This window comes from Corvus cornix, chromosome 2, assembly GCF_000738735.6.
Source record: "Corvus cornix cornix isolate S_Up_H32 chromosome 2, ASM73873v5, whole genome shotgun sequence".
In the NCBI taxonomy this organism is placed as follows: Eukaryota; Metazoa; Chordata; class Aves; order Passeriformes; family Corvidae; genus Corvus; species Corvus cornix.
The window spans coordinates 6,260,072-6,273,307 of record NC_046333.1 but is presented as its reverse complement, the minus strand read 5'-3'; the positions used below and the strand labels follow the sequence as shown (position 1 = coordinate 6,273,307).

Below are 13,236 nucleotides of genomic sequence, written 5' to 3'. Positions count from 1 at the left end.
CTCTCTTCCCAGCTTTGCTATGACTATAAGTTTGATTTTGAAGATGACCAGCACAAGATTCCATGTCACTGTGGAGCTGTAAACTGCCGAAAGTGGATGAACTAGAATGCATTCCTTGCTGTCTTTGAGGGTTGCTTGTCCCTAGGAAGAAGTGATTCACATTTTGATTTTGTCGACGGAAAATTGTTGCCTTTCTGAAGGGGAAAAAAAAAAATCACTTCTGGAAATACAGATTGCTACACAAGTATTTAAAAAGAAAAAAAAAAAAAAAAAAAGGAAAAATAACCCACAAACCAACAAGCACCAGAAGCAAGCCGGCAAAATCTGAAGCTGACTTTCCAGACACGTGGAGGTGAAACTGAGTTAACAGAATGGTCCAGCACTTTTGTTTTTGAGCTCACTAAGGAGAAACTGTTTAACTTGGGCAAAGAACCGCTGGCTGACCTGCAGGAGGGCAGGTGGCCACTATGAATGTAAGACTGAAATCACCAGCGAAAGGGAGAAGTCCAAAGTGCTGGCCACAGCCTTATTTGATAAAGGGGCAGGCCCTCTAATTAAAGAAAAAATTTTAAATAAAAGTAGACACCACTGAACAAGGAATGTACTGAAACGACTTCCTTAGGGATAGAGCTAAGGGAAAAAATAACTTGCACTAAAATACATTTAAATACTTGATTCCATGAGTCAGTTTATTGTAGTTTTTGATTTCTGTAAAATAAGAGAACCTTTTTGTATTTATTATTGAATAAGTGAATGAAGCTATTTTTAAAAAGAAAGTTAGAAGAAAGCCAAGCTGCTGCTGTTACCTGCAGAACTAACAAACTCTGTTACTTTGTATAAAAGTGTAAATATTTTGAGAAAAAAAAAATACAGTATAAAAATAGTTATTGACCAAATGCTACCAGACTCTGCAGCAGTTCGGGTGCTTATTCTCAAACGTTGATAGGGATGTTACAATACGATCTCATGTGCTCACGGACATGTGATTCCCAGTTCGGAATAACCAAAATCTCAATTTAAAGAGAGGGGTTTTGTATGTTTAAAGCAGTCTCAACTGTGGTCTTACGAGAATTTTTTTAAGTAAACCTTAAGCCTGGTAAAGGCATGTATATTACACCTCTGACTTTTGTAGATGTTTGGGTAATTTAGATTAATTTTATTTGTATTATATTGTTGCATCCCTATTTCTTAAGTCAGGTTTTTTTGTGCTTACAATTTGTGATAACTGTGAATAACTGCTAAAACCACCCAAAATAGAGGCTGGACATGGGTTTTTTTCTTCAGCAAAAGTAGTCAAGGATTAGGTGACTGTTCAGCCTACGTTAAATCACGTAAACAGCATAGAATCGGTTGGAGCTTCAGTCTGATGCGATAGCCTTCTTAAAAGGAAAACAAGGAAAAAAATTAGGTGTAATGTGCTTGCAGCTGCAGGACTCTGGCAATAGGGTTTTGGAAAATGTAATTTAAAGATGTGTTTGTATGGATTGTTTTTGTTTACATTTCTTTAAAAAAATAAACACTGTTTTGTGTTTGCTTGTAGAAATTTAATCAGCATTTTGAACCAGGTTAGCTTTTTATTTTGTACTTAAAATTCTGGTACTGACACTTCACAGGCTAAATATTAAAAAAAAATGAAGTTTTTTTTTTTTGTGTGCACAATTAAGGTGGACTGTAAACTGTTGGTATATTCAGTAATACAGTTCTGAACTTGTAATGTATATGGCATGATGTATTTTTATCTTACAGAATAAATCAATTGTATATATTTTTCTCTTGATAAATAGCTGTATTAAATTGTTTCTTGAATATTTTTCTTCTCTTGTACAATATTCCAACATCCTACCAGTATTTGTCCTACAGTTTTTTCTGTTCTGTATAATAGTATCTAATGTTGGCAAAAAAAATACAAAAACACCACAAAAAAAAGAATTTTTTGAAGTATACAGAGTGTTATGGGTTTTGGAATTTGTGGAAACAGATTTAGAAGATCAGCATTTACGAATAAAAATATTTTACATCTATAAAGTGCATCCTCCTGTTGTCATTTGATGTGTCTGGTTTCTGCTTCTTCCAGGACTTGTGTCTGCTTCCACCAGGGAGAAGCATTTGCCTTCCCTGTTCTCCAGTGCAAGCTGCATCCTAAATTTCACAGTGGGTGCCACATCCTCATCTCAACCCAGCAGTTTGAACACTTAACACCCTGTCCAGTCTCCTCCATCCTGCAGGAGGGGGAGTGAGCAAAGGACTGAGTGGGGTTGAACCTTGATGTTGCTGCTGTGACGTTGCTGGACTCCAGAGACATTCCCAGCAAGCTCTCAGCACAGTCCAGGCTAAAAAAAGGTTCCAAGACTTATCACAGAGCAGCGGGGAGCAGCCAGGCCCGAGCTGTTCCCTGGTGTTACTTTTATGGTGTACTTTGGCTGCTGCAGGATCTGTCTGCTCCTGTGGCAGCCACAGCCACCACCCACTCCAGGAGCCAGCAAGAAGGAGGTACTGGACACAGGGGCTTAAAAATCAGCCCCAGGCAGAGTTTCTTTCTTCACAGATAAATTCTCAGTATGATAGCAGGAAGCTGAGTGCTGTGACAGTACCTACCATGGGATGAGGCTTTTCCTTCTGTGCTTCCTATTCACCAAAGCCCCTAGTCACTCAAATACAGGGCAAAACTCCAAATTCCTGCTTACACCAGGTAGCCCAACTCAGAACAGGCCCTGGCCCAGGGCTGGGTTTTCCCAGCCAAGATCTCTCACCTGAGTGATGGCCTCGCTGTGTGGCTGCACCATATCTGTCTGTGGCCAGGAATTCCCTGCAGGAGTAACTCACACCATCCAAAAGTCCATCACCTCCATCTGTTCCTGGAAACCGGCACTGCTCCCGGTGACAGCAGCCTCCCAATCTCCCCAGTGGGAGCAAAAGGTCAAAAATTCTCCGTGGCAACCAACTGAGACAGTAAATAAAGCAAGCTGCTGCTCTGCCTGTTTGAGGATTTGGTTGGGTTTTCTGATTTTTTTTTTTTTACTGTTTTTTTAAAAAGACAAGAGAAAGGCAACAGAAGAAAAGGCCAAGCAAGGTTCGTGCACAATGTGGCTGCCAACACAAATGTCACAGGAAAGCCCCACACACAGCTGGGAGCAGCTGTGTCAGCACCTGCTGCAGTCAGGGTCAATCAGACAGGCGTAAGTGAAGCTGCAGCCCATCCTTTCACCCCAGCAACGACTGGAATTCCACACACAGCAACCACCCAGGGTGCCCCTGCTGCCCCTGGAAGGGTCCACCTGAGCTGACACTGTGTTCTAGCCCTACCCTGTAAGCCCTGCCTGACTGCGAGAGTCATCTGGGAACTGATGTCAAGACTCCGGGTGGCCCTGAGCAAGGCACAGCACAGGCTCAGTTGATCAAAGGCCTGGGGTTGGTTTTAGAGGGTTTTCGTGGTAGGAGGGAGCTTGGCTGGTGTCTTAATTACTCCCACTGTAATGCTTTATCTGGAAGAACTTCCACTTCAGCCAGTTGTTCTGGTTTTCAGTTAAACCCTGGTACCTGGTTCTCCCTGCCAGGGGGTCACCCCCTCCAGGACGAGGGGAGAAGGCCAAGCAGCTGCCCTGTGGCCAGGCCACTCTTACCTGCTCCTTTGCATCCTCCTGCTTTTCTCCTCCCAGGTGCTGGCCCTGGCAGGCGGCTGAAGGACCAAACAGAGTCTGGCTCTGGCACAAGTGAATCTCCTCTCTGCAGAAAGATGTGGGTTTCTAATTACTCCAAGATTATCATCATTATTTGCCTCACACTGCCCAAAGTGTCAGTAACTGGATGCTGGAGTATTTGCGCAGTTGGAGAATGTTTCTGCTGCCCAAGTGGAAGGGCAAGGCTGTCCTGGCACGTCCAAGGTCCGAGCTGCATGCTCCCAGGGAAGGCGGTCGTGGTGGAGTGGGAAACAAGTCCAGTGGTGCTAAGAAAAGATACACTGGGTAAGAGCAGCTTTTCTCACACTGAAGAAGCTGAGGCAGGAAGTCAAAGACAGGTGAACAGTAAAATAAATGAAAACAGAGAAGTGGAGGAAAAAAACCCAGAAATTACCTGTCAAGCCTTCCAAGATGTGAGGAAGGGAGAAAGGGAGTGAAAACAAGGGAAGGCCCAAATTGTGTGAACAGTAGTTTGCATCAGTGTCTAAGTTGGTGATTTCTGGTCCAACAGCTACAAAGAGTAAGGCCATACAAATTAATAAAAAAATGATACTTTATTTTAAATGCCACTACTGTCATGAGTCATCAAAATAGACTTTGCAATAGTTATTTTGTTTTAAATATGAGGTGATGCATGACAGCAAAGAACTTAAACTACATGAAATGTCCTAAAATTAAAAGAACTAAATTTAAATATTACAAATGACAATTTTCAGAAGATGAAAGGGAATAAAAATATTTTCCAGAAAAAGTAAAATAATTTTGGCCAGTAAACCCATACTAGAAATGTAAATTATTGAGATACTGCAGGTGAAATACTCAAGGAGGACTCCTTTCTCTCATTGTCATTTAGAACATCCACAAAGCTGAAATCTCACCATTTAAATTACATTGCTCTAAAGATTTCTCTTACGTAAAACCAGTCCAATAATCCAGGATCATCCAAGGAACTGAGGATAAGTTTCACTTCTTCATGCAGCGGGGCTGCTGCTCTCAGTGTGTGACCAGGGACCAGTGACCACTTGGACCTTCCCACACTCAGCTCCTCAGGGCAGGGCATTTCCAGCAGGTCCTTGCGATGGTTGTGCCGGATATAGCAGCCAAGGGCTCCACACAAAACCCTCCAGAACGACTTCAGATCATGGCTGAAGGGGAACCAGGGCTCAGCTGAACTCTCCTCAGCCACCTCCTCGCTGTCTCAGCTCTCGAAGTTCCACTGCTGAGGAAGGGAGCCATCGCAGATGGCCATGGTCACGTAGCCCTTGTGGCTCAGCGGATCCACCACCTTCAGGCACTGCCCCACGGAGACCTGGTACAGGCGGTTGTTTTTCTAGAGCAGACAAAAAGACAGATGGAATTTATTTACTAAAACTTCTGTTCTCCATTGTCAAACTGGAGCTGAAAGCGATGCCCAAGGGGATGGGATGCTCCTTCCTGACAGATGAGCCTTTCAGCAGCCTCCCTGACACACCAGACCCACAGCAGCAGCAGAGTACAGCACACCCCATAACCACATCCAGACTTTGAAACAAAGGCTCTCACGTCCTCACAGGCCCCTAGTTGGGATTTTGTTTATACCACAGTGTTTTAATGAGGTGCAAGGATGATCAAACCCATTTCCCAGCACTGAGCAAAGAGAGAGCCCACAAGGCTGTAGTGGGGCACATTCTAGGTCATAGAATCCTAGAATGGTTTGGGTTGGGAGGGACCTTAAAGATCATTTAGGTCCAATTCTCCTGCCATGGGCAGGGACACCTTCCACTAGACCAGGTTGCTCAAAGGCCCATACAACTTTGCCACGAACATTTCTAGGGATGGGGCATCCACAGCTTCTCTGAGCAAACCTGCTCCAGCATCACACCACACTCACAGCAAAGAATTTCTTCTAATATCTAATTTAAACTTGTCCTCTGACAGTTTAAAGCCATTCCCCCTTGTCCCTCCATGCTCTTGTAAAAAGTCCCTCTCCAACTCTCCTGTAGCCCCCTTAGGCACTGGAAGGATGCTTTAAGGTCTCCCTGAAGCCTTCTCTTCTCCAGGCTGAACAGAGGTCCCTGCTGTGCATCTGACCACGCCTTAGCAGTCCCACTACCCTCAGCAGCCACATGCTGGGGAGTTGCCACATGTCGTGACAGGATTCATGCGTGGTGGGTGTCCATAGCCAGGGCAAGGCCAAACCCCAGCCAAGAGTGAGAAGGAAACAGATCCTATTCTTTCATTACCCTCAGAGGACTATGCCATCTCCTATACCAACAGCCTGTTGCAGCTGTCTGGAAAGGGCTCTCTGCACAGCCCCAGCAGCTCCCATGGGCAGCCACCTCCTGCTCTCCTGCACAGAGGGAGCACATACACAGGAACAGCCATGCCAGGCTCTGTCACTGCTTATGGCCATAACCAGATGTCCAGTGAAGCAGGAGGACATGGTAAGAAAACACAACACTCCTCCAAAATATCCCCTCAAACCAAGTCTTGTACCACAACTGACAGTGCACTGTATTTCCCTGTATCGATGACTCACTCAATGGATTTCCCCTTGTTCCAAAAGACTTGATATCTAAAGGGTCCCAGCCAGCTCTCATACACCTGATGGGAAAGGTGCCCCACACCTTCCATTTGCCTTTGCATGCCCCTCTGAGCCTTCTTCAACCCTAATTTAGCCTGAGAGGAGGTGACCAGCACATGCAGTACAAGCAAACTGCAATGGTGTGCTGACATTTTCCTGCTTCAGCTCCTATTCCCTTCCTAATCAATCCTAGCACTTGATTCACTTTCTTTTCTTGTGGATCACTGATGAGCACCAGTGTGACCCTGTTACAGATCCACCTCCCACAGCCACAGTGGCAATGGCCAGCTCAAAGCCCCCATGTCACACATGAAGCCCTGATTCCCCACCACCACCACAGGCATCACCAACAGCCACATGCACCCAGTGTCAGTGGCCATTCTCTGAGTCCTGTGAAATCCCTGCCTGCCAACACAAGCTGCAGAACCCTCAATAACCTCTCATAGCAGAATTGTTCAGCTCACTGCTCTCACTGCCCCTGGCAGCTGTGGCACTGCTGGTGCAAGCATCAGACACACACAACCCTGGGCTCACACAGTATCTGCCTCTGTACCTCCACGCCATCCTGGACTTACGGGACACCTTTTGGGAACTCAAGCTGCCAATGAGCAGCATGGTATGAACCCGAGACAGACTGTGCAGAGCTGTGCTGGAAGCACAACTGGCAGTGCTGGCAGGGCCCTCCCTCCCCTTTGTTCAACCATGTTTGTGCTACAGACTCTCTGCTAGGCTGAGGGCATGTTAGGGGCAGCCTCTGAGTGAGCACCCAGGAGACAGATTCCATGTGTGAGCAGCACTGGCTCAGTTTCGTGGAATTGGCCACTCCAGGCTTTAACAATTAAACTAACAAGATCAATTACGGGGCAGAAGCAACTGCTCTGCCCTGTGCTTCCTGAAGCACTAAGCATGAATTACCACATAGACGACTCCTGTCTCCCAGGCCTGCAAACACAACACAACAAAGCTATTGGATGGATTTTGTTCTCTCTGGCATATCCCAGATGAGCCACAGTGCTGTGGGTGGCTGTGACTGGCAGAAGAAAGGCTCAGTGGAGCTGCAGAAACCTTTCTATGTTGCAAAGGGCCTGCGTATCCCAGAGCTCAGCAAAAATCTTATTAAGACTGAAATGCAGCCATCAAAGCCTGTGCAACTTCTGTACAGGCTGCTTGAACCACGGGCTGGGCCTGGTACTGTGCAATTACCTTGGTACATCTGAGGTTTAGTCACAATTAAACTCAACCCTGATGTCCTGTTAGGGCTACTGTCACTGACTGAGACATTGACTACAAGTAATGAGCCATATGGCAGCCTCTCCACTTACCCCAAATGTCCACTGCTGTGAGCCACCAGAGCCGTGGCATTTCATGAGACGAGGGGGATCGGATGAGCGAGTTTCCGAAACATCCAAGCAAAGCAGATTATTTAAAATCAGCTCATGATCCTCATTGTAAATCCAGACCTGAAAGAGAAGACAGAAAGACATTTATTGCAATGTTTCAGGGCAGTTTCCTTGAATCTTCTGTTCACCTACAGAGGTGGTGCTTCAGCATCTGGATGTCAGAGATGGGCCTTGCAGTAAGTGGTGAGAACTGAATGCAGCCCCCTTCCCTGGGGCCCACCTGCATGAAGCAGGAATGCACTGAAAGCAAACTCCTCACAGAAGATTTTCTCTGTGATCACACTGAAAACCACTGTCAGCTCCAACAAGCAGCAAGGACACACTCAAGCTGTCAGTCTGTCCTCTCCCACATGCTGCTTGAACAGAGCAGGTATTTTTACTCTTGGCACAGAAAAGTGTCAGGCACCTTCAGTTGCTGCCATTCATGCCCACACCCTGCTGGTTCTATGGGCTGCTCTGAGCAAGGCACATCTGGCACAGCAGGACATTCAGGGAAGCAGGAACAGCAGCCTGGTCCAACTGCAGGAGCTGCTGGTCCTCCCTCCCTTGTTCAGCTCCTTCAGGCCAGCAAAGACCTAGGCCAAGATCAGTGCTGTGGAGGACCCGGAGCTCTCATAACCAACAGGAGACCAAAAAGCAAAGAAATGAAGGAACCTGGGGGAGTGCACCTCAAAATATCGTGGGTTACAGAGGAGTAGAGAAAAGAGAAGAAAGTAAATGGAAACTTGTAGCCCTGCAGTGCAGGGAAGATCCTGGGACCATCTGGCTCAACACCCAATGACAGCTATTCCAAATGCACAGTGGAGCCCTGGCATTCACAGGGCACCTGGACAGCACTTCCCAACCTCTGGGGATGTTGAGCAAGGCAACTCTCTTCCCCCTGACTTCTGAGCCTGTGAACAAGAAGAGCTGAGCCCCTCATACCCATCCCTGAAGTACCTACAGACACACTAAGTTCCTCTGGTGTGCTCCTGTTCCAGCCCTGTTCCCATTTCTCAAGCTCAGTGCTGCACTTGCCATGCCCGCTGTGTGAGTAATTTTTTTTCTTTCCATTAAGTCTGCATGAGTTTCACAGTCAGAGTATGGTATATCAAACTCCAGGCAGAATATCACGCACATAAATTTTGATTTGTCTCTTTTTTTGTCTTACAAGACTAAAACCAGCCTTCTGAAGGGCGCTGGGCTTTGGGATTCGCCACGTGTCGAAGATCTGGTGGAGGTTCTTCAAGGCGTATGCTGGACCATTATCTGTCTTGATTTCTGCTGGCACTCCCAGGGTGGCAAATGCCAACAGAAAGTGTTTGATGACATCTTTTGCCTTCTCCCCACAATGGGAAGAGGCAAAAACTGCTCCTGAGAAGGTGTCTACGGAGACGTGGACATACTTAGACCTCCCGAATTCGGGGACGTGCGTCACATCGGTCTGCCACAGCTGGCAGCTATTGAGACCGCGTTGGACACACACCGGACCCCAGGGATGGAATTTGATATTTCTGACAGTCAGGGCAAGTGGCCACAATGGCCTCAGCTCGGCTGCGTGAGAGAGGGAACATGAGGACCAAAGCCGGGACATTTCGATGGTAGAATCGATGGCTCAACTTAGCTTGTTGGAACGTTCCCGGTAGCAATGCCAATTGCACCGGGGCTGCCAAGGCGTCGGCACTCCGGTTCCCTGCTGCAATAGGACTGGGAGGTTGGTGTGCCACCTCACGTGCATTACAGAATAGGGCTGCTCCCAGTGGGACAGCAGAAACACAAGCTGCGAGAGCAAGTTATGTAATTTAGGATTTGAAACCTCTTTGAGCATTGAGTGCTCTGCTCTCTCTGGCTCTCCTCGTGGGCTCTCACCCTGGAATAAACTCTCTTCTCCCACGAGAAGCCCTCTGCTTTTTCCTACCTCCTTCACACGCATCAGCCATCGGGGTGTGAGGCGAACCCGAGCTGGGGATTCACCCGCCCGCGATCAGGCTCCGTCTGTCCCGCTCGGAGCAAGCGGCAGTTTGCACAGTACCAGGACAAGCACTAGCCATGGGATGGTACTGCTGCAGGACACAGCCTCAGCTGGACAGCATGACTGGAAAGCACACAGCTCATTATCACAGTGACTATTATAACACAAGGAAGGCCTCCTTGGAAGAAGTGCAGGGATCACATTAAAATTTGCCCTAACCTCAGGCATTCTGTGCCTTCTAAAATACTCTTTTGTGTTTAAACCCTGTCATGGCAAGATTAAAGAGGAAGGAGAGAATGGAGAAATGGCAGGACTTGCCAGAGAGAATCACTATTAAAAGAATAATGATGGAGCCAAATCCAAACAAGAGATGAACTGGTAAGAATGGAGAGAGAAGACTTCAGTGACACACGGACAGACCTTCAATCTAAAGCTGAGTAATGGCAAAGAACACAAGACAGTGGTTAAATCCAGTGTGATACTTCTCCAGAAAGGCTTACACAAGACAGCCAAAATTAATTTCAAACTAATTATGTGCTTAGTGTAGAAAACAAAGGAAAGAGGAAAAATAGCCCCAAATTTGGTTCCAAATCCAGATTAGAGTATCACTATGAACTTGCAGATTATTAACAGATTCGAGCACCAGGAAAGCAAAGCCACCCCATGAGGTTTCTTTGTTACACAATTTCAAGCCTTAGCATACTCCAAAAATTATTAACTGATTTTCTGCTGAAGACTAAAAGGATTATGTTCAGCTCTTGTTAAAGGCCGTTAACAGCCCCATATAGGAAAGAAACTTCTGTCAGGCAGCACAATATCAAAAGACTATAAGCAGAAAGGTGCTTTCCCAGGTTTTATGCCTCATTTCTGAGAGATCTCTTGTTTTATCCTCCTATGTATTTTCTAAAAAAAAAAAAAAAAACACCCACAAACCAAACCATTAAAAAATCTAATCTATTAAAAAAAGGAGGTAACGGAGGTGCAGGATATTTTCAACCTGCATGCACTTCCTCACCAGCAGAATTAGGAGAGCATCACTGTGAAGACTTTGGTTTCTAAAACTGGGATTGTGTCCAGTATCCACACATAGGAAAGCAGCACCCTTAGTTGCTGTCCCCCAGAGACACATGGCAACCATCTGCTTCAAAGGTCTAAGGAAAGTCACTGGTGTCAAACAAAATCAATGAGATGCTATTAGAATCATACAATGAATCATTTCTGTTTTCAAATAAAACCTAAATTGCAGATGTTATGGAAAAATCATCTCTCCATAATGAAATTGATCATGTTAGTGGTTAAATAAAATACTTAATTTGGTGAATGCTGTAGGACTGGCCTCTTTCAAGCAGCTTTTTTCCCCTATCTCTCAATACAGCCAACAGGATAAAATGAAAGGTGCACGGACCTCTTCAGGCAGGTGTATAGCATGTGCTACAGTAGATCTTGTGGACAAAATAAATGGGAAGAGGTCCAAAGTATGAGCTCTGTTAGTCTAAGCTACTTTTACACAGGTGCAGCTTTAGGAAGAACTGGATGTTTAATTCAGACCTCTCAAAATGTATTTTAAGTTCTTCACAGATTTAAGACTGGGCTTCCTAAGACTTCAGTACCTTCAGGACTTTACTTCATCCATGTAACTCAGACAAATCCCACAGCCTTCTCCTGAATTTCAAAATGCTATGAATAAGCCAGGAAGCATCTGCCTACCCTTTGGCTTTCAGAGATCAGTGAAGTGCAGCAAAAGGTATGGCTGGCCAACTGGCAAAGCTTTGTGGATACACATTTTTATCTGATCTGCAAATTGCATTAGCACTAGAGAAATACACTGAAAATTTTCAAGATACAAGACAGTAACTACTGCAGAAACAGCCCTTTGTTTGAAAGAAAATCCCTGCCACCACCCATGTAGTACTCCAGTACTTCCAACAGTTACAATCTCTTGCTTAGCTTGGCACTGCTATATTATTCCGTCAGACAGTTCGTAAAAGATAAAAATTCAGCTTAAGAGCACATAAGAGCTGCCTCAGCCCTGAGGAGGAGATGTGCCCAGCAATTTGCACCATCACAGCGGTTTGCAGATACTTCACTCCTGTTATTATGGATACCAATGACATCACAGCACCAAACGGCCTGTGGCAATCACCACAAACAGCCAAGTTTGGTGGTCTGTAATCATTGTTTGAAGCCATTGCTACTCTGAAAATCCAACATCCTCCTGAGGGTCATTCCTAAGCAGGTATGAGCCTTCTGCTCCACAGTTCAGTGTGCCACTGATAATCCACAACAGTCATTAGAGGGACCAAAGAACTGTTCCTTCAATAGTTTGTGGAAAAGCAGCAAGACTGAATTTGCACTTCTTCACACTCGCTCTGACACGTGCAGTGTCAGAAAAGCAAACTAATAACCATGATCTAGAGAGTTAGGGAGATAGATCTTACAGAAGAATTGCACATGGGAGCAAAACCTTGTAGTCTCTGAGTCTTGAACAGCTTGTAAAGGACATATTCTTACATTCAGTAAATGCTACAGGAGTGTTAACAGACCTTTTTTCAAGTCCTGTGCTTGAGTACACTATTTTTTCAAGGTCCAGAGCACAGATGCCTCTTCTGTCACTTCAAACCTCTGTTCTATAAGATGCCATCACCTCTTCCACTGGTGCTATTTTTAACAAGATTTTCTTACTTATTCCTAAATTTCTGTTCAAGTCCCCAGAATTATCCCAGACTATTTCTGTTACAGTTAATGGAGCATCCTAGTTTTCATAATAGTTTTTAATATATTTTTTAGATAAGAGAACCACTTCCGTTATTATTTCTTTCTATGGCAAAAATATGAACCGAATGTCAGTCAAGCCTGAGAAAACAGGAGAGTGTGATGCACTTTACTCATTTTCAACTCCACCTAATGATGACCATCTAAGTCAACTACAATGAAAAGGAACACCCATAATGTTGATACAATTGAAAGCTACATAATACCTGTTATTTCTTTTAAATCCAAGTTAAGTGAGAATTTGAAATTCCTTAGCAGCCATGAAGGGTAGAGAAAACGAAGCAAGCATAAACTAAAGGCAAAACGAAATTGCTTTTAAGGCCAGTCCCATGACTTTAGCGAGGCTGGTCAGCTCTCGCATGCATTCACCAGACCAAACACAGGCTTTTGTCTTAGGACAAAGGCATAAAACAGATAATTCTAGAGCAAAACCAGCTGAAAATGCCAATGAGTTGAATGAAATAAGTTAAAAGCCTCCAACAGTGAGGATGTTTCTTGCTATTTTTATAAGCAGAAGCTGCTAAATAAGTGTCATGTTTCTCTACATTGTTCTCACATAGCTATAGTAAGATTGTTCAAGAGGTTATGACAGCAAGTTGGCTGAATGCACTCTTGGGATTTATTAGGAGAACAAAATAAGTCTAATAGCAGAAAAACATAGTGTTGGTTGACATACTTGGTTGGAGAACAAAATCATTGTGAAAGAAGGTAGCACAGCCAGTTTTTTTATGAGAACTAATGGCTAAATTTACCACTAGTAAACCAGATTCATGAGAAAAGAAGCCAAAGATCAACACTCAGAGCACGGCTTTGTCTTTCTCAGCACCAAAGGGCTAAATGAAGTTTGCTCTCCTAGATAAAAAGAAGTCAGAA

The 13,236-nt window shown here is 44.9% G+C and overlaps 2 protein-coding genes across 5 annotated transcripts in view; one reads left to right on the top strand and one right to left on the bottom strand.

The window, feature by feature from the left end:
• The window catches only part of KMT2C (lysine methyltransferase 2C), a 193,626-nt gene extending 191,605 nt beyond the window's left edge, over positions 1 to 2,021 (top strand). The window contains 1 exon segment of the mRNA XM_039549549.1: positions 13 to 2,021. Coding sequence (XP_039405483.1) covers positions 13 to 105 — 93 coding nt within the window. The 3' untranslated portion in view covers positions 106 to 2,021.
• Positions 2,022 to 4,212: 2,191 nt separating this feature from the next.
• Positions 4,213 to 13,236, bottom strand: part of GALNT11 (polypeptide N-acetylgalactosaminyltransferase 11) — a 47,975-nt gene continuing 38,951 nt past the window's right edge. For all 4 annotated transcript variants that reach the window (XM_010394846.4, XM_010394847.4, XM_010394845.4 and 1 more), the window contains exons 11-12: positions 7,563 to 7,700; positions 4,213 to 5,007 (exon numbers count right to left, since the gene is read on the bottom strand). In XM_010394846.4, the coding sequence (XP_010393148.1) occupies positions 4,876 to 5,007; positions 7,563 to 7,700 (270 nt within the window). In that variant the 3' untranslated portion in view covers positions 4,213 to 4,875. The remainder of the gene's footprint in view (positions 5,008 to 7,562; positions 7,701 to 13,236) is intronic.